Below are 19,959 nucleotides of genomic sequence, written 5' to 3' on the forward strand. Positions count from 1 at the left end.
TGCGCATGCCAGTTGTGGTCGGGTGACGCACGGTGGTGGAAAAAGTACTTTTTACTTAACTGAAAGTGTCAATACTGCAACATGTAAATACTCTGTTACAAGGAAAAGTCCGGAATACGACATTTACTTGAGTAAAAGTACATAAGTATTGGCTTCAAAATGTACTTAAAGTACCAAAAGTACTCATTATGCAGAAATGTCCCATTTCAAATGTATACAAACTTTTGAAAATAGCAGATGCGTCGCATTGTGAGCTTGTAGATTGGTAATTAAAGTAAATAGTAACTAAAGTTTTCAAATAAATGTAGTGGAGTAAAAGTATTGGAAATCGGAAATACTCAAGTAAAATACCTCAAAATTGTAAGTACAGTACTTTAAATTTACTTGGATACTTTCCACCACTGCGGGTGATGCCTCATGTACGTTGCGCGTAGAGAAAATAACTCAAATTTGATTTGATGCCGTGCTCTTTTTATTCCTCCTGACCTTTTTGACAACTTTTTTTTGGGGGGGGGGTTGAACCAGGACCGACACGGAATCGGAGCTGGACCTGATCTGCCGCGTGGCCAAGTCTGCCGGGGCCTTCGATGCCGTGCGGGCCTCCCACTGGGCCGATGGTGGAAACGGTGCAGTGGCTCTGGGGGAGGCCGTCGAGAGGGCCGCCCAGGCCCCCAATAACTTTAGGTTCCTCTATGACGTGGAGGTAAGTTCTCAGTCAGGTTTACAGTGACGCCCGGGTTATTTTCTGCCCGGCGTCATATTTCTCTCTAACCTGACTCCGCCAGATGGGGCAGCAGAGAGTACACTGGGTTCGGACTCGGAGCATCAAGTCTGCCTGAGAGTTCCCAGATGGGAGCAGGAGGGGAGAACCCAGTGTACTCTCTGCTGCCCCATCTGGCGGAGTCAGGTTCATTTCTCTCTCCTACCGATGCATTACATTCTCAGCCATGATCTCTCACTCTCTGTCACACCACCCATAATGATTTGTTGTTACATTTTCTGTCACTCGCTTTAATCTTTTCAAGCGATCGATAGTTTTCATCCCTTGACTTGTGTTTGTGATTCTCCGTTAGCTGCCCATCGCCGACAAGATTCGAGTCATTGCCCAGAAGATCTATGGAGCTGACGACATCGAGCTGCTGCCAGCGGCCCAAGAGAAGGTGGAGCGCTACACCAGACAGGTCTGTACCGCTGCTTACTGTACGTGTGCACAGTCGTGAGTTACTATTTATTCGAGGACGCTCTTATTAGTGGTTAGAGGGTGTCCGCCGTGAGACTGGGAGGTCGGGGTTCAATCCCTGGTCGAGTCATACCAAAGACTAGTATGATGGCCTCCCTGCTTGGCTCCACAAGTGCTGGTTTGGGGGGTAAGTCCCTGCGGCATACTGGTGTCATGTCCAGGGGGTGTACTTGTAGTAGGCTGGCTACAGAGCTGTCTGTGGTCCAAATGGCTCGAGAAGGTTTGGTTCCAAAGACCACTTACTGCAGGATGAAAGCCGAAAGCCAGCAACAGGATGAGTGATCAAACAAATGTTGAGTGGTAAGAAAAAAACGATTCAGTGCTTTTGACGTATTTTGCATCTGTGGACAAGCAGATGGCATGCATCCATCTAAATAATGCACATACCTGTAGCATCTGTGAACACATGTATTCAGCGACAAATACAAGGACACTTGAGTGGCCAAATTGTCTTGTCAAACCTGTTATAACTGGCTGCTTAAAAGCTTTTGTCAAGATGTATGACTATGTGTTGTCTAACTGGTTTCTAACCATACTGTGTCAAACCTTAATCATTGATTTGACTCTTTGACGCTTTGTATGAACAGAATTAAAGTGACGTTTGGAATTTTCCAACCTCAATTTAAGTCAGTCAGTCAGCGGTTCACAAAAGGTGTGCCGCCCACACAGTATCATTGCAATGTATTCGACCAAACAAAAAGGTGTGTATATATTTACTGTTTAAAACGCAATTTAGCTTTCATTGTCCGTGCGTGCACCTCTTTCTTTTTAACTTGGGCTCTAAATTTGTGACGTGTCTGGTTCAAATGGCGGTTGTTGCTGCTTTGATGTAATCGAGCAATTCTTGAATAATTTTTATTCATACATATTTCATGAGTAATTTAATTCAGCAAATTATTGTATTTGGCATCAGTAAATAATAAACATTTAGATATTGATAAAAGTGATAACACCTGATAACACCAGAGACTATTTTGCAGATATGAATACGTAATACGTATGTAACTTGACAGTTAGACTTGACCTTTAGTGTACCATGGGCACAAACATAATTAATTACCACTCGTCTAAGTTACTGAAACCATCGTTTGTTGGCATATTTACATACGCCTTGTAGATGTGGAGATCCTAAAAAATTATGAAAGATAATAAATGGAGGTGAATAACACCCGTCTCATCACCCCTCAGGGCTTCAGCAACCTGCCGATCTGCATGGCAAAGACCCACCTCTCGCTCTCTCACGAGGCCGACAAGAAGGGCGTTCCCACCGGCTTCATCCTGCCCATCAGGGACATCAGGGCCAGCGTTGGCGCCGGCTTCCTGGTCCCGCTGGTTGGCACGGTAGGCACTAGACACACCCATTTCCTCTTCCCGCTGGTTGGCACGGTATGGCACTAGACACAACCATTTCCTGTTCCCGCTGGTTGGCACGGTATGGCACTAGACACACCCATTTCCTCTTCCCGCTGGTTGGCACGGTAGGCACTAGACACACCCATTTCCTGTTCCCGCTGGTTGGCACGGTAGGCACTAGACACAACCATTTCCTCTTCCCGCTGGTTGGCACGGTAGGCACTAGACACACCCATTTCCTCTTCCCGCTGGTTGGCACGGTAGGCACTAGACACACCCATTTCCTGTTCCCGCTGGTTGGCACGGTAGGAACTAGACACCCATCTCCTCTTCCTGCTGGTTGGCACGGTAGACACTAGACACCCATTTCCTCTTCCCGCTGGTTGGCACGGTAGGCACTAGACACCCATTTCCTGTTCCCGCTGGTTGGCACGGTAGGCACTAGACACACCCATTTCCTCTTCCCGCTGGTTGGCACGGTAGGCACTAGACACACCCATTTCCTCTTCCCGCTGGTTGGCACGGTAGGCACTAGACACACCCATTTCCTCTTCCCGCTGGTTGGCACGGTAGGCACTAGACACACCCATTTCCTCTTCCCGCTGGTTGGCACGGTATGGCACTAGACACACCCATTTCCTCTTCCCGCTGGTTGGCACGGTAGGCACTAGACACACCCATTTCCTCTTCCCGCTGGTTGGCACGGTATGGCACTAGACACACCCATTTCCTCTTCCCGCTGGTTGGCACGGTATGGCACTAGACACACCCATTTCCTCTTCCCGCTGGTTGGCACGGTATGGCACTAGACACACCCATTTCCTCTTCCCGCTGGTTGGCACGGTAGGCACTAGACGAATACTGGACAACTCACCCCGGTGCTTGCCCGTTTTTCCTCCCGGTATTTTCCCCAGTGTAATGTGCTATTGGCTGTTTGTATTATTTTTGGAAAAATATAAAAAGATACTCTTATGGAAAGGCTTTATCATTTTACTTATATTGACCCTATAAACAATTTAGTATAATTTATTAGGCCTATATGTAAGGTTTTGCCCACTCAAATGGTACCTCGTCAGATAATCCCCACATAGCCTACAACAACTTCTGTGAACAGACTTCACTGTAGTAGCCTTTTCATAAATTATATTTGTACTTGTCTGCTGTCTGCTGTCGTGAAAGTTTATAGTTAGAGATATTCAATGTCCAGCTGCCGTCCAGCCTCTCCCACCCCTCACTGGGGAACATTCCTGGAGGAAAACAGAAAAGGGGTGAGTTGTCCTGTTACCCACTAGACACACCCATTTCCCCTGTTGTGTATCAGGAGTGAAGTCGGCCTTGCAGTCAGCCGTATGTGTTAAGCACTTGGTTTCAAAAAATCTAACTGGGTTTGATTTGGGGAAATGATAGCGACGCCAGGTTTAAAGTGTTATATTAATCGTGATCCGTAACATTATTATTATTGTGGTTGTGAGTGTGACTTTGTGTTCCTTCTAGATGCCTACAATCCCAGGCCTGCCCACCAGACCATGTTTCTATGACATAGATCTGGACCCTGAGACGGAGCAGGTCAACGGACTCTTCTAACGTGGACCCTTTGCACTGTTCAACTGGTGAGGAAGCCGATCCATATGTCCCTCTTGTGCTCGCGTTGACAGACTGTTGCCTCTTGCAATTTTCAAATGCTTCCGTCATACAGCCTGGAGAACGGAAGCTCTGATCATGAGTATGCGACAAAGCCGAAGCGAAGCCTCCTCCGCACTTCCGTTTCGTCTTTACAGTCGCGCAAATGTATCCTGATATGAATAAATATAAAATCTAAGCATATATAGCTTGTTGCTTAGCAGAAATGGAAATACAAAACTATAATGTAAAGATATTTTAAAATATATTTTCGTGAACGGAAATGGTAGCTTCCTTACTTGGATTTCGGGACTCTTTATATAATTCTTTATATAATTCAGAGATTGTGGAATAGTTGTCTGGCTACGCAAGACTACTCGTGTGCTGCCAGTCGCTTATAATGACAGCATACTGTCATCCCAAGGTGTCATATTGTCATATTACGCTGCACATTTGATGCCAATACTGTTGCACTTTTACTCAAGCACATTTTGAATACCAGAGTATTTCTACAATTGGCTATTGACACTCCTTGGTGTCTGTGTTACAGATATGACCTGCCGACCCCTCCCTCCAAACGGAGACCTGATCAAATGTGACGGCCGGAGCACAACGACTGGAAGTGACTTCCTCTTGTCTTTGCCTGCCATTCATGATTACTTTCATCACACATTTTTCACTCACATCTGTAAATAATTAGTTTGCTTTGCCCAGAAGGGTGAATTCGGAACTTAATTAATTAATCACCGGACAGATTGTCCACCAGACACCACTGCTGCTGCTGCTGCTGCCGTCTTGCTAGACTTTTAGTTGTTTACATTCCCTTTTTATAGACATGCACGTTAACCTCTCTTAAGTTCTATTTTAGTAATAGTCAAAATAGCCGATATACAAGCTCGCAACGCTTCAAAGAGGCACACATGCAATGGCGGTGCCCCGAAGCCGGTCTGCAACCCGGGAAACGATGCATCTTTATAGCGCTTTTATCCAAAGCGCTTTTACATAGATTGAAGAGATTTAAAAGATATAAAATGGCCGATGTGCAAGCTCGGTTGTGCGCTTGTAGATCTATTTTCGGTATGGAGCACGAATTAGGCATTATAATGTTAATTTATGTAACTATTTTCGTTTTGATATTATGTTCGCTCTTGTCATGTCGACAGTTGAGTTGTATGGTTCACAACACAACGCTTATGAGCTTGTATATCTGCTATTTTTTGGGGGGAAATTGTGAGCCCTCACATGACTACTAGTACTCGTACCATAGTAGTGGATTCTCATGTACAGATCAGTGGGTTTCAACCTTTTTTCCATATCAAGGTCCATTATTTATTTGGCATTTGATCCACGGACCACCATTTGATGAGATTTAGCCTCGCAGACCCAAAACTAAAGAATATTTTGTTGTTGTTGGCTGAGATTTTGTCCACAATTCACTGCTGTTGGCAAACGTTGATCAAAATAAGGGCCGATTCATACTCCTATTTTAGAGCCGAATAAAAGTCGGTTCGGCTCTGTAGAGCCTACAATGTGACGTAATTTGAGGTTCGGGGGGGCTGGGTACCGTCCTAAAGTCGGCTCTTCGGTGCTACTGAAAATTTCTGACGAGCCGAAATCATTTCGGCACTACAGCGCCGAAACAGCGGTAAAATAGGAGTATGAATCGGCCCTAACAATTCTTCTACAGTCTTTAATTAGAATGTGTAGACTGTAGATTGTGTAGACTTCTTGTCTACACAATAATGTAACCATAGAGGACCCATTTTGGTCCATATGGTTTCATTTTACGCTCTCACGCAAGTTTAAGATTTAATAAGGGTCCATTTGGTTACCAACTCTCCCTCATTTAGTTGGAGACCACCTGGAACCCCCTCAAGGACCACTGGTTGAAAACCACTGACTTAGATGATGCGTATTTTCCAAACGGTTCTCACAGATCAAGGCCTTCATGGACTCTTGCATCAGGTACCTTTTTTGTTTTGTTTGTTTGTTTTTAAGTCATACTGTGTAACGTATTGGTGATAATCTGTTTGAACTGCCATTGAAGAGGACAGACGGACACAAACTAAAAGTCATCATGAAAAAATGTGTCAGTGGAAAAAGTTAAATAAGAAATATTATAACTGAAACGGTTATGCACAAAATATTTTCAGATAGGGGGGCGGTGGCAAATTACATATAATGTTTGGGGTCCTTGACATGAAATAGTTTGAGAACCACTAATATAGTTTTTCAGAAAACTGTCATGAAGACACTTGTAAGAATCTGGTCTCAGTCCTATGGGTGAAATAAGCACAGTATTCAAACAGACCCTGCCTGACTGACTTGCCTTGTCCTGCAATCTAATTGTTACACTGTCTTAACAATGTCTGATTAATTAATACTGCTGTATAATTAAAATAATAATATTTTTGCTTTTGTATTAGAAAATACTGAATAAAGATCATGTAGAGCACATGTAAGGTGTCTTTGCCTTCTGTATTGTTTTTGCATTTCCCCTCATCACCTGCCCCATTTTCAGTGTGTGTGTGTGTGTGTGTGTGTGTGTGTGTGGCTGGCTGGCTGGCTGGCTGGCTGGCTGGCTGGCTGGCTGGCTGGCTGGCTGGCTGGCTGGCTGGCTGGCTGGCTGGCTGGCTGGCTGGCTGGCTGGCTGGCTGGCTGGCTGGCTGGCTGGCTGGCTGGCTGGCTGGCTGGCTGGCTGGCTGGCTGGCTGGCTGGCTGGCTGGCTGGCTGGCTGGCTGGCTGGCTGGCTGGCTGGCTGGCTGGCTGGCTGGCTGGCTGGCTGGCTGGCTGGCTGGCTGGCTGGCTGGCTGGCTGGCTGGCTGGCTGGCTGGCTGGCTGGCTGGCTGGCTGGCTGGCTGGCTGGCTGGCTGGCTGGCTGGCTGGCTGGCTGGCTGGCTGGCTGGCTGGCTGGCTGGCTGGCTGGCTGGCTGGCTGGCTGGCTGGCTGGCTGGCTGGCTGGCTGGCTGGCTGGCTGGCTGGCTGGCTGGCTGGCTGGCTGGCTGGCTGGCTGGCTGGCTGGCTGGCTGGCTGGCTGGCTGGCTGGCTGGCTGGCTGGCTGGCCGCTTATAATGACAGCATACTGTCATGAGTGTCATCCCAAGGTGTCATATTAGGCTGCATATTTGATGCCAATACTGTTGCACTTTTACTCAAGCACATTTTGAATTCCAGAGTATTTCTACAATTGGCTATTGACACCATAGAGTATATAAAGGATAGAGACCGAACTGGAGCGTGTGTGTGTGCGTGTCATAAAGCGGAAACTGATCACTTGAGGATTCATTTTATTTTGCCTCCAACTTGATCTTGACTTGGATTACGCTTTCCTCCTTGTCCGTTTCCCTTCTTGCCAGACCCCTGGAAACAGGCAACAAACAAACAAACAAACCGCATCAATGATTGAATCCATGTATCAAAATGTACAGGTGCTATAAATTAAAGCGGAGGTGGCTTAGCCCAGGACAATAAAGGGCGTGTTCGGAAATGGCCTACTGAGTGCACTGTGCAATGCAAACTAATAGGCGAGTGCGCTCTGGTGCGGTATTTCCGAACGCGCCCATATGTTCCTGCTTCGATTCCTGGCTCCTCGTCATTTGGTCTGGGGTTTTCTGAATAATTCAACAACTTTTTAACCTAAAGTAAAAGTAGTAATACTTTAATATAGAACTACGCTGTTACAAGTAAAGGTCCGGTAATCAAAATGTACTTGAGGATTGGTATCAAAATGTACTTAAAGTACAAAAGTAAAAGTTCTCATTATGCAGTGTCCCATTTCACAAGTTGTATAATCTATATAAATGCACCATGTCTCTACGTGTGTACAACAGTGTACGGCTGTAATCCACGTAACTCGAGAAACGTTCGCTCCACCGACTTCAAATTCGACACACGCGTTCCACACCCCCACAGGGAGTGCAGTGCCTGGTGTCCATTTCAAACAAAGTGTTTTCTGACTGAGTCATATTTTGACAGCAGCAACTGTCTGTCATAATTTCACCCTCCTCCCTATCAATTTATTGGACAGTATAAAGATGTTGATATTCATTTTGTATTCATCTTTAGGGCCCCAAATCATACCCTAGAAAGCACTAGTGTCTATTTCAAACACAAAATGTTTTTTGACTAGGGTCATTTTTGACTGCAGTTAACTGTATGTCATAATTTCACCCCCTCTGTATCGTATTGTACATGCAGTATTAGCTTTCCACCACTGCTTGTTGTGAGTCAGAAAATATAGAGTTTGTCTCACGTGTTCAGAGCCTGAAGTCCCGCCCTCTTTGATGTCGTAGCGGTGGGCCCATTTATCAGAAAAATACATATGAGGGGCAGCTGTGGGCTGAAACAGACAGTGTTAATACATATGAGGGGCAGCTGTGGGCTGAAACAGACAGCGTTAATACATATGAGGGGCAGCTGTGGGCTGAAACAGACAGCGTTAATACATATGAGGGGCAGCTGTGGGCTGAAACAGACAGCGTTAATACATATGAGGGGCAGCTGTGGGCTGAAACAGACAGCGTTAATACATATGAGGGGCAGCTGTGGGCTGAAACAGACAGCGTTAATACATATGAGGGGCAGCTGTGGGCTGAAACAGACAGCGTTAATACATATGAGGGGCAGCTGTGGGCTGAAACAGACAGCGTTAATACATATGAGGGGCAGCTGTGGGCTGAAACAGACAGCGTTAATACATATGAGGGGCAGCTGTGGGCTGAAACAGACAGCGTTAATACATATGAGGGGCAGCTGTGGGCTGAAACAGACAGCGTTAATACATATGAGGGGCAGCTGTGGGCTGAAACAGACAGCGTTAATACATATGAGGGGCAGCTGTGGGCTGAAACAGACAGCGTTAATACATATGAGGGGCAGCTGTGGGCTGAAACAGACAGCGTTAATACATATGAGGGGCAGCTGTGGGCTGAAACAGACAGCGTTAATACATATGAGGGGCAGCTGTGGGCTGAAACAGACAGCGTTAATACATATGAGGGGCAGCTGTGGGCTGAAACAGACAGCGTTAATACATATGAGGGGCAGCTGTGGGCTGAAACAGACAGCGTTAATACATATGAGGGGCAGCTGTGGGCTGAAACAGACAGCGTTAATACATATGAGGGGCAGCTGTGGGCTGAAACAGACAGCGTTAATACATATGAGGGGCAGCTGTGGGCTGAAACAGACAGCGGTCGCATTCAAACCACTTCTCGTCTTGTTCCAACTGTGCAATAATAATCAGTGAAAACAAACAGTTGTCTTACATCTTGCGAGCCAGAAGATGAGTCTGGGTGACATCCCTCATCCTTGCGGTCTTTCTCTATATCCTGATTATAAAAAAGCAATGTGCATGCCATGCATGTTAGCTCAAAATCACTATGGTGGTGAACAGGCCTCCCCAGGTCCTAACTTTGAACTTAACTATACTAACTAATACATTAATTGATTAAAACACATTGATTAATTGATTAAAACACACCAAACACATGCCTAAACTTAACAAAATGTCCTTTGAGAGAACCCATTCTAAGTATTATAAAGAAGTGTTGAAAACCAAATTAATTACACGACTTACCTTTTTCACTTGAAGCAAGAAAGAAAGGGAAAACCATTGTTAAAGTAAATAATTGATCTGTTGGAGTACTGTCATATATACTAGTATAACGCTATTTGTTATATTATAACATAAACAATTACATTCTGTAATCTCGCTCAATATCAACACATCCTCTTTTTCTAGACAAATTGTAATGCATGAAACGGTGTTGATTTCGTCAACTAAAACTGACAAAATGTTAATCGACTACCTTTTTTTCACAGACAAACTAAATAAAAACTAAGCTATGATGACTTCAACTAAGTCTAAATGAATTGACAATTTTTGTCAACAAATGTTAGGGAGGGACTAGTGGAGAAAAGATCCTAAAAGCACCATCAGTCTGTTTTTTTATTTTATTAATTTGTTTACCTCTATTGAGCACCTGGTTGATTTCTGTGTTTTTCCTCTGCACATTTTTAAGACAACAGTATCTAGACTCACCTTGCTTACTCATTTTTGTCTTGTCCCCGATGACAAGCTGCAGTGTACGTAAAACCCTGTTGGAGAAATGAATGTCCTGACTTTATAAGAAAGTGCTACCATGATGATCCACAATCACTCCCAATTAAGGCACACGTACTGCTTTGCTTTTGTACACATTTCAACTCATACGGTAGTTAACATTCACATCTCAACTTCACAGTATTCTTCAGGGTAAACAAAATGCAGTAAAGTCTAGCCTCTCTCTCATTCTTTGGGCTAATGGTATGACCTTAAGAGCACCTATGTCGATTACCTGCCTCAGACAATCTATATGCGTTCTCTCTATCCCCCTCTTACACTCTATGGTTAGTAGACTACTTCTGTTTTTAGTGAACTAAAACTAAGTTCTCTAATGCATACATCAACACAATGACAAAGCACAACTATTTTTTTTGTTCCAGAAGGGACAGAGCAAAAGCTTATTATTGCCTGACCCTCTTCTTACCTTGACAAAACAATATGTTACAGAAATTAAGTTTATTTAATAATAATACCCTTTTATTTCATACAGTAAATGTAAATCAATCATAATATAAGTAATGAATGAAAAGACATGCTCTATAATAGTAGGAATAAAAAAGACATCACAAAGTAAAACAACTAAATCATAGTCAATATAAAATCTAAACTGTTCATCATTTTGTACTTGAACCAGAGTGCAATGCCATATATTGAAATGCAAAAGAAATGTCAGTGTTGAATGAATAATTATTGTCTGTTTAAAATTGTGTTTGTTTCGTAAATCATAATTGCCATCTCTAAAACGTTTTTGAATATTCACGGGTTTCCAGGCTTTAAACATGATTTGTGCCGTTTTAAATTTCACCAAATCTGGAAACATTAGCATATACGAATTGAAAAACAAGTTATTAGCATGATCTAGGTATGCTGCTCCATTTATTACCCATACTGCTCGTTTTTGTAAATTGCAAATCTTTTTTTAAAGTGCTTTTTTCTGCATACTTCTACACAGTACGATAGAATTGTACAGAGTGTGTACAATTGTGTGTATGTGTCTGGATTTATCCAAGCAAGACAATCTTGCATCATTACATACCTTATGATCATTCAATATTGTTAGTAGCCCAGCAGGCCTGAAAAAAGTAGTAGAGTAGAGTATAGGAATCAGTAATTCATACCTGTTTCAGAAAGTTGGACCAAACTGTGTCTGTGTGTGACTAAACTGTGTCTGTGTGTGACTAAACTGTGTCTCTGTGTGTGACTAAACTGTGAGCTAATATTGTATGTCTGTTCGTTGTATGTGATGATTAACCGGATGGCTAAAAGTCTACGCCCCAACCTAGTGATAATGATGAAACCTACAGGACAGGTAAAGCAATGTGTTTCTGCCAGTGAAACCAGATGAGGATTAAAGACATATTTTCCATTGCTTTGACACTGACTAAATCACTCTTGTGTTCATCTCTATTTCTGGCATGCCACACCTGACATCCAGGCTGATAATTACACTAACAACAGCAGGTTGTGAACAACTTTCACCTATACTTTCCAATTGATTTCATAATATATAATATAATATTACAGCACAGTCTGATTAGCAAATGCATACAAGATCAGATAGGATCTGCAAAAGTATTCAGTGCAGTACCGGCCAAATAGGCAATTAAAAACGGATTTAAAACCAACACATTGTTGTGAAATGGAATTGTCCGGACATTAATGGGTTTATCTTTCTTTTTTATGGCTGCAACATTCAAGGTTTCAAGGTTATGTACGGTAATAACAAGGAAATTATAAAAAGGAATAATCGAGCGTCATGTTGTTGCCATGGTAAGCTATTATCCTAAGTCAAGCGTTTCACTGGTGTTTGTAAACCTGGGGTGAAATGTGAGGGGAGTCTTATTGTTGATAACTTTTCCTAACCTTTTGAATTGTTAAAGGCTCTGAACCTACGTAGGTGGCAGTATGATACAGAAGTTATATACAAATATTGTATGTAATTTTGTGAAAGTTTGGAAATCATGATCTGTATATACTCCTTTTGGAAAATGTGTGAATGTAATGCACAATCTATATGTAAAGCGCTTTGGATAAAAGCGCTATATAAATGCACCATTTACCATTTGTAAACTCATTTGGTCAGCTGCAATTTATTTTAATTGGTGAATGATTTTTAATGTGTCGGTAAAAACAAACTAGGAATCAGAAAAAAAGAGGTTTCATCTGGTAACGTTCATCAGACGGAGTACAGTAGGTGTGCAAGGTGTCAGAAGTCAAGTGTGTGTTTGTTTTACAATGTTGACATTGATTTCTTTTCATATGCAAATATCGGACTGTGTGCAAGGGCTTTTCTCTTCTTACCCTGTTTTAGGGGGTTGTTTTCTTTCTTTTCCATTTTTCTTTATTCAAGTATTATTTCTTTTCCATCTTGTTTTATCGCAGTTTGATACTGTAATTGTTGTTTCTACTGTGAGTATATATTATGACTCAAATAGGCTGGGTGGTTTGGTGTGAAAATAGCATCATACTATTGTACGAACAAACACCCCTGATCAGTTGGGGGATCCAGAGCCTGGACGTATATTAGAGGCTAATAGATCTTGATGCCCATGGTGAGGTGATCCTCTGAGAGGTGAAGTCTTTTTTTTCTCCATTAAGTAGGAGAGGAGAGGCTTATTGTCGGTATCAGCCAGAGTCTATCCCTGTTTCGCAGTGCACTAGAACCCCTGGAAGATGGATTGCTGAGGTGGGGCGCCACACCTACCATCAGCTCTCAGTACAAAGTCGTACGATTTGTCACACGCGTTACCGCAGTGAAATTTGTTCTCCGCATTTGACCCATCTCTTGGAGCGGTGAGCCGCAGCCGTGCCGCGCTTGGGAATCATTTGATTAGTTGATTTGACCCCTAATCCAACGCATTGATGCCACATTGAGTGCCAAGCAGGGAGGCATTGGGTCCCATTTTTACAGTCTTTGGTATGACCAGGCCTGGGATCGAAACCCCAACCTCCCAGTTTCAGGGCGGACACTCGAACCACAAGGCCACTGTCTGCACAACTTGCTACACACAAGCCATGCTACTCATACGCTGAGTTGGCGGTGCCCGGGATCGAACCCATGACCTTGTGGTTGAGAGGCGAGTGCGCCACTCGCCATACCACCTTTTTGTATGGGACGTGGCCAGCTAAGTCTATGCGTTGACGGATAAGCTTGAACAGTGTTCCTCCACTTTGTAATGAATGGGTATCTCTCTGCATTAATCTTGATATTCTCAACAGCAGACAGTACCTCATTGTCCAACTTGGTGGGTAAGTCCCCTTTAATGAACAGTTTCTGACTTGTACTTGATTCTGGTATGAGGGTTGTGTACTCACTGTCGTCAACCATAGACTGGCTAGATGAATATGACGAAACGGAGCCCATCTCATTCTCTTGGGAGTAATCACCAAATTCCTCGACAGCAGTCAGATATTCATCTGAAGATCTGCTCTCGTCATCTATCATCATCATCTCATCATTCTTGTTCTCCTGCTTTTCCTGGCTGGACAGCATGGGGGACCATAATGTCCAGAAACGGCTGTCTGACAAATCCAGGCCTTGTCTTTCACTCACAGCAACAGAGGTAGACGGATGGCCTTCGGCGCCACCTGCCTTCTCCTCTCGGTCGTCAAGTGACATCGACACATCCAGCAAGTCGGCTTCCTCAAACTGTAAAGGCAAACTGTGTACCGGAGACACACAGCAACTTGCTGTTGTGGAGGATGATGATGCATGTCTTTTGCCAGTAGTTGTTGAATCAGTTATTAGATCAATCCCCTTGGTGGTTTGGTGAGCCACACTATTGTCCTTCTCTAGGTAGTCCTCCAGCCTGTTGGCGTTTTGGTGAGCCACACTATTGTCCTCTAGGTAGTCCTCCAGCCTGTTCAGTCCTTCCTCATTCGACAAGTCAACGAACGTGTCCAGGAAGTCCCAGTATTCTGCCCAAGGGTGGCCCAGTGCATCTGCAATCTCCCGTCCCACACGCTCTATTCCCCTGTCGGGGTCCGTTTTGAGTATGCCGTGGAAATCCCTCGCTGGGTTCTCTGCTGCTGGATTCTGCTGTGGATTCCTCCATAGTTTATAAAACTCTGCTGCCTTCGAAGGAGAAAGAGGTCCCACGTATGCTCTCAGCTGCCAGGATAGGATCGACTGGACAGCCTTCAATCCGGAATCCAGAGGGTGAACATCCTTCTTTAGTTGGCTTCTTGGCGAACATGTGAATGTAAACATAGGCTGAACACTGTTGTCTGTAGCCCTCAGTAGATGTACATAGCATCTATCTTCAAGGTATTCTTTCATTTGTTTCCGTATCGCTAGTGTGTTGTTGTTCCTCTCACAAATCACATCACAGGGCATTTGGCCGTACTTGTTCCTTCGCCCTTTGTCCGTGATGGGATGGGAACACAGCAGGTTGACCACCTCGGGGCATCCAAACTTGCAGGCAAAGTGAAGAGGTCCATCGTTGTTTGTTTTATCGGGCGTGTTGAGATACAGATCTACAATGTGGCAAATGCGCTGGTGAAGAATAGTTTCCTGATCATCGGGATACATTTGTCTCATAAATTTGGGGTCCTCCAGTGTGTCCAAGAGCATGTGGACGATCCCAGGCTGATTCTCCTTGGCTGCTACGTGTAGGACATTATAGTGGCAACCTATGTGCACGATAGTGGGGTTGTCACCTGATCCTATGAGGTAGCGCGGGTTATCCCACACTAGCTTTGTGAAGGCTATCTGATCGCCCTGCTCGACAGCTATTCTCAGCTTGCTTGTGAGGTCCTGATTTCGTGGGGTGGGGAACTCATTGGCATTCTCCAAAGTTGCATGCAATGTTGCCAATTTCAGTGTGTTTATCCCTTTGGAAAACGTCTCCGCTTCCTCTCGCGTTGAAAAGCCTTTGAACCTAGCCCCTTTCATTGCTCTTATGACTTTAAGTGCCGCCTTCCTGTCCACAAAGACATTGACATTTTCATCGTTGGTTAACTGGTCCTCCCTTTGGGGGCATACGCCATAATAAACCAATGGCTTCCCTTCACGCAGAGCTTTGCTGCTCTCTCCCCTAGCATTCTCCACTGACTGATTTAATGGCAGGCTTTTACCGTAAGCCTCCTCCTCCTCTTTGCATAGCGGTGCCGGGCCGTTGCCCCACTCAGATCCAAACACAACTGTATCCGTCTGGACCAGGGCCTGGGCCAGCTTCCTCTCATAGGTGCTTCGCGTGGTCGAAGTTATTGGGCCACATTTCAGCCCTGCTCCACGAATTGACTGTTGTAACTGGTCTGCTGTCATGGTCTGTAGTCTGCCAACGATGGTCTGCATGCTGCTATCGTTAGCATGGCCTGCTGTCACTGGGTCCATGCTATGCATGTTGTCACCGTTAGTATGGCCTGCTGTCACTGGGTCCATGCTATGCATGTTGTCACCGTTAGTATGGCCTGCTGTCACTGGGTCCATATTATGAACTTTAAATGGAGAATATGTGCTCCTTCTTCCTCGTTCGCTCCCTGAAGGATTCAGTCTCGGCTAGAAAAAGGTGTACTAAGTCGAACGCATATCTCTGCCAGAGAATCTTATATCATCAATATCCAAATATGGAGTTCCACGGCTCCATATTTGGGCATTAAGGCTCCATTTGTGTTTGGGTTGGTCAGCAGGACGGTGAATCTGAGTTTATAAATTCACAAAATGGATATATTCACCCCACACCTCCCAAATTATTGACAAACTTTGAGAAACATTTGGATGACTTGGCCCAGTCAGTGGTTTGCAAGATTAGCCATGGACACATAGACACACAGACACACAGACATACAGACACACAGACACACAGACACATTGACACACAGACATACAGACACACAGACACACAGACAGGAGCTATACACAATCTCCCCCCAGACCTTGCGGAGACAATGATCTACTTACTATACAGTTACAGTAATGTTGTGTGTCTGCTATGGTGGGCACATAGTATGCCCATAATTCCCCAATGCCCAATAATAACACCATGCCCATTACCCCATAAATGGACATTATAGCCTACATCATGTAGGCTATAATGTACTGGAAATTCATGACACGTTGTCAATGCCATAACCCTGACGATAATGCCCAAATATGGACATGCCTGACATCCGTGCAAATCAAATTCAATAGGGGACAGCTCCCATTCAAGTTTATGTCTCTCTGAAACTATAGTTACCACACTTATATTAGTAGAGAGGCAAGGCATTGAAGGGAAGGCAATTTGGGGTGGGGGCATCATCCTAATTCTAACTGGGAGCCAGTGAAGGGAACACACATAAAAATATAAGCATTGATAACTGATGTTATTCTATTTGTCCAGTAGAGGGCGGAGTAAGACCATATGATAATTATGAAATACCCTGTTACCTTCTTTAGCCCACAAGACCACATAATATAAGCTTACTCCTGACTCTGAATTCTTACATTAAATCGTCACTCTCTGTCAGAAATCCCCCTATCTCTATATTTTAAAGGTATATTCAGTGATTTCACTTAATTCAAATATCACTTATTTTTTTTATTTTATTTTTTGTGATAATCCTCCCTACTATAAGAGTGTGCTGACCATATAAGGAGTGCCTCCCTGTCCCCAGTTAACCCCTGGGGTCAAAAAACCATAGGTTTCGTTTTTGGCTAGGTGGCCCAGCCTTCATCGAATCAGGATAGAGAGGGGCCTTCCGCCAATCATGAATTCATGATCGAGCGGGTGCGGGCCTTAGGCTGAGCTCACACCTTTCATGCAATTCTCTGTGCTCGTTGGGTGTTGTGTCATGGCCGCCCAGCGGCCCAATGCATTTCCAATGGAGGTCACATGGTTTGACCCAACATTGTGTTGTGTGAGGGGGAGGGGCGCACGACTGCGCCCCTCCCCCTCACACAACACAATGTTGTGTCAAACCATGTGACCTCCATTGGAAATACATTGGGCGGCCATGACACTACCCAACGAGCATCCAACGAGCACGAGAATTGCATTAAAGGTGTGAGCTCAGCCTTAGGGTGCGTGCTGTTGGCCTGTTGCGTGTCCCCCCACTGTAGTGTGTGCATGTCCACATCTTGTTACCGGGGCAGACCGGGGGGTTTTCCAAATCACCCAAATCACTGAATGCTCCTTTAACTTTTTGTGTTTTTTTTATCTCATAAATGAACACCCTACTTAATCATACTACATAATACACATTGTAGGCGGGTGCTATTATAGTTTGACCCTAAAGAAATTGCAACAAAAGGTTTCTCAACTGTTTATTGTATAGTATTAAGTGTCCTTATACTAAAAGTTTGACCATGCGAAAGGTCAGATCTTTTTACTTGACCGCCAGCAGTTCCTTAAAAGGCCATTACTACTTCATTATTCATAGTAGACAAGTGATTTTGGTGCCTAACTCCATGTTTTGGTGATCTGGGAATCCAATTAGCATACATATTATTGAGAAACTACAAGTTGCCTTGAGACTTCTGCAGTAGTGTTGATTTCGTCTACCAGAAAAACTAAATAAAAACTAAGCTTGATGATTAAAACTAAGACTAACTATTTGACAATTTTGTCAAAACTAAAATGTCTGGCAGGGACTGTGGACAAGAGATCCAATAGAACTAAATGACAAGTTATTGTATGCTTGGCTCCATGCTGAAAATAGCAGACGCGACGCATTGTGACTCTGTGAGCATATCGGCTATTTTCAGCATGTGTAATTTCGAAATCTTTCAGAGTTTGCATTTGAGTTTATAGCAACCCACAATCCACTTCCCTTCTTTGTAAAGCCACTGCAGGCCAGGGTGCATTAGTCTACCATATATCACGTATTGCACAATGAAGCTGTGTGGAGCTCTGGCATTTCTGATTGGGACTATATCTGCAGGTAAGAAATGATTCATAATTATTGCTATAGTGAATAACATCCAGTGGAATGTGAGGCCTTTTCTAGTTCAACACATGTGTCCAGTGGTGGAAAGTAACTAAGTACATTTAATCAAGTACTGTAGGCTACTTAAGTACGATTTGAGGTACTTTTACTTTACTGGAGTATTTCCAATATTGACTTAAAAATATGAGGTAAATATTGTACTTTTACTCCACTATAATTATTTGAAAACGTGTGTTACTTTGTAGATTTTGATTATTACAAAACATACACTAATAATCACTTCAGACCTATATACCTGAACTGTACATTTCGGCCATTTGAAAATAGCCGATCTACAAGCTTTTATATCGGCTATTTTACGTTTTTTTAAACCTTTGAAAACTGCATAACGAGTACTTAGTACTTTAATAATGCCAATACTTTAGTACTTTTACTCAAGTATAATTTTAATGCCGGACTTTTACTTGTAACAGAGTATTTCTACAATGCAGTATTTTTACTTTTACTTAAGTAAAAAAATTACTTTTTCCAGCACTGCATGTGTGTAACAGACGGTACTGTCTCCCTATAGTTCATGGGTTAAGATGCTTCACGTGCACTGCGGCTGAACCCCGTTCGTGCACGGACACCAAATCATGTCCCGTCATCTTCAACCGCTGTTTCTCCTTAAGATTTGATGGTAAGAGCATTAGACAAAAACATATAGTGGTACAAAACATATTTGAAAATAGCCGATCTACAAGCTCACAACACATCATGTATATCTGCTATTTTCAAAAGACCCTTTTATAAATTTCAGACATCTGTGAAACTTGTGAAATGGGACATTCTGCATAATGAGTACTTATTTTTGTTACTTTATATCTTGATATCTTTATAATTTTGATTACCAGACTTTTAAAATGGAGTGTTTCTACATTGCAATATTCTCCCACCCCTGCAAGTATCCAGAAGCCTTACATGTGTACCAATCATTTCTTTAGGTCAGTGTTTCTCATGTCTGTTTCACAGGTTATAGCATGGTCACCAAGGGCTGATTTCTCATGTCTGTTTCACAGGTTATAACATGGTCACCAAGGGCTGATTTCTCCCGTCTGTTTCACAGGTTATAGCATGGTCACCAAGGGCTGATTTCTCATGTCTGTTTCACAGGTTATAGCATGGTCACCAAGGGCTGCCAGACCAGCATAGCGTGCGGCGGTGCCATGGCTTGCTGTGAGGGAGACTTGTGTAACCAGGGCATGAAACACGCCGGTCCCAGCGCCGTTCTGCTGCTGGTGTTGTCCACGGCTGCTGTATTATTCTCCTCAATTTGACAATCTGCAAAATGTCCACTTCGCCCATTTTGCAACCAGATCTTATTTGAATGATGTTTAGGACACAAGAAACACTTTCCTGGGGTTTTTTAATGTGTGTTTTATGTGTTTTTAGATATTTTAGTCATGGCACCATCTTCATGATAAAGAATTGTCGTGAAAATGTAGTCTCACTTCCTTCCTGGACTACAAGTCACACCTCCACGCAGCCTCTCCACAAGGAGGGGCAGTGCACCAAAGCAGTATGGTCAACTTCACTTCATTATTTTTCTGGCCATAGGGTGCACATTTCAAATTGTGCTACTGTTATCTACTACAAATACTATTAACATTCAGTAACTGCACTTTCTTCCAGTGTCCTTTTAATTTGTCTCAGTGAAACAAACCCTTTTGTTCTCACTTGCTGCCTCTGTTTGTTTGATTCAATGAGAAGAAAGACTCTTGTCTTCCTGGTT

General features: G+C 43.6%; 2 protein-coding genes and 2 long non-coding RNA genes across 4 annotated transcripts in view; 2 read left to right on the forward strand and 2 right to left on the reverse strand.

The window, feature by feature from the left end:
• mthfd1b (methylenetetrahydrofolate dehydrogenase (NADP+ dependent) 1b) overlaps positions 1–6,670 on the forward strand; it is a 35,018-nt gene extending 28,348 nt beyond the window's left edge. The window contains exons 24-28 of the mRNA XM_079527918.1: positions 526–703; positions 1,074–1,181; positions 2,429–2,581; positions 4,088–4,203; positions 4,764–6,670. Coding sequence (XP_079384044.1) covers positions 526–703; positions 1,074–1,181; positions 2,429–2,581; positions 4,088–4,177 — 529 coding nt within the window. The 3' untranslated portion in view covers positions 4,178–4,203; positions 4,764–6,670. The remainder of the gene's footprint in view (positions 1–525; positions 704–1,073; positions 1,182–2,428; positions 2,582–4,087; positions 4,204–4,763) is intronic.
• A 788-nt stretch (positions 6,671–7,458) lies between these two features.
• On the reverse strand, positions 7,459–9,663 carry LOC306942291. Its single transcript, XR_013792271.1, has 3 exons — positions 9,481–9,663; positions 8,466–8,552; positions 7,459–7,573 (listed from the first exon to the last, which is right to left on the reverse strand). It is a non-coding gene; the product is annotated as an uncharacterized lncRNA (long non-coding RNA).
• A 2,453-nt stretch (positions 9,664–12,116) lies between these two features.
• LOC306941763 (ankyrin repeat and LEM domain-containing protein 2-like) lies at positions 12,117–15,663 on the reverse strand (the record flags this gene model as incomplete). Its single annotated transcript, XM_079527407.1, is given in 4 exon segments — positions 12,117–12,134; positions 13,549–14,430; positions 14,432–14,458; positions 14,464–15,663. Coding segments are annotated over 4 exon segments (2,127 nt in total).
• Positions 15,664–18,151: 2,488 nt separating this feature from the next.
• On the forward strand, positions 18,152–19,221 carry LOC306942251. Its single transcript, XR_013792254.1, has 3 exons — positions 18,152–18,182; positions 18,760–18,867; positions 19,200–19,221. It is a non-coding gene; the product is annotated as an uncharacterized lncRNA (long non-coding RNA).
• The last annotated feature ends 738 nt before the right edge of the window (positions 19,222–19,959 follow it).

The sequence above is a fragment of the Electrona antarctica genome (assembly GCF_951216825.1).
Source record: "Electrona antarctica genome assembly, chromosome: 18".
NCBI classification, from domain to species: domain Eukaryota; kingdom Metazoa; phylum Chordata; class Actinopteri; order Myctophiformes; family Myctophidae; genus Electrona; species Electrona antarctica.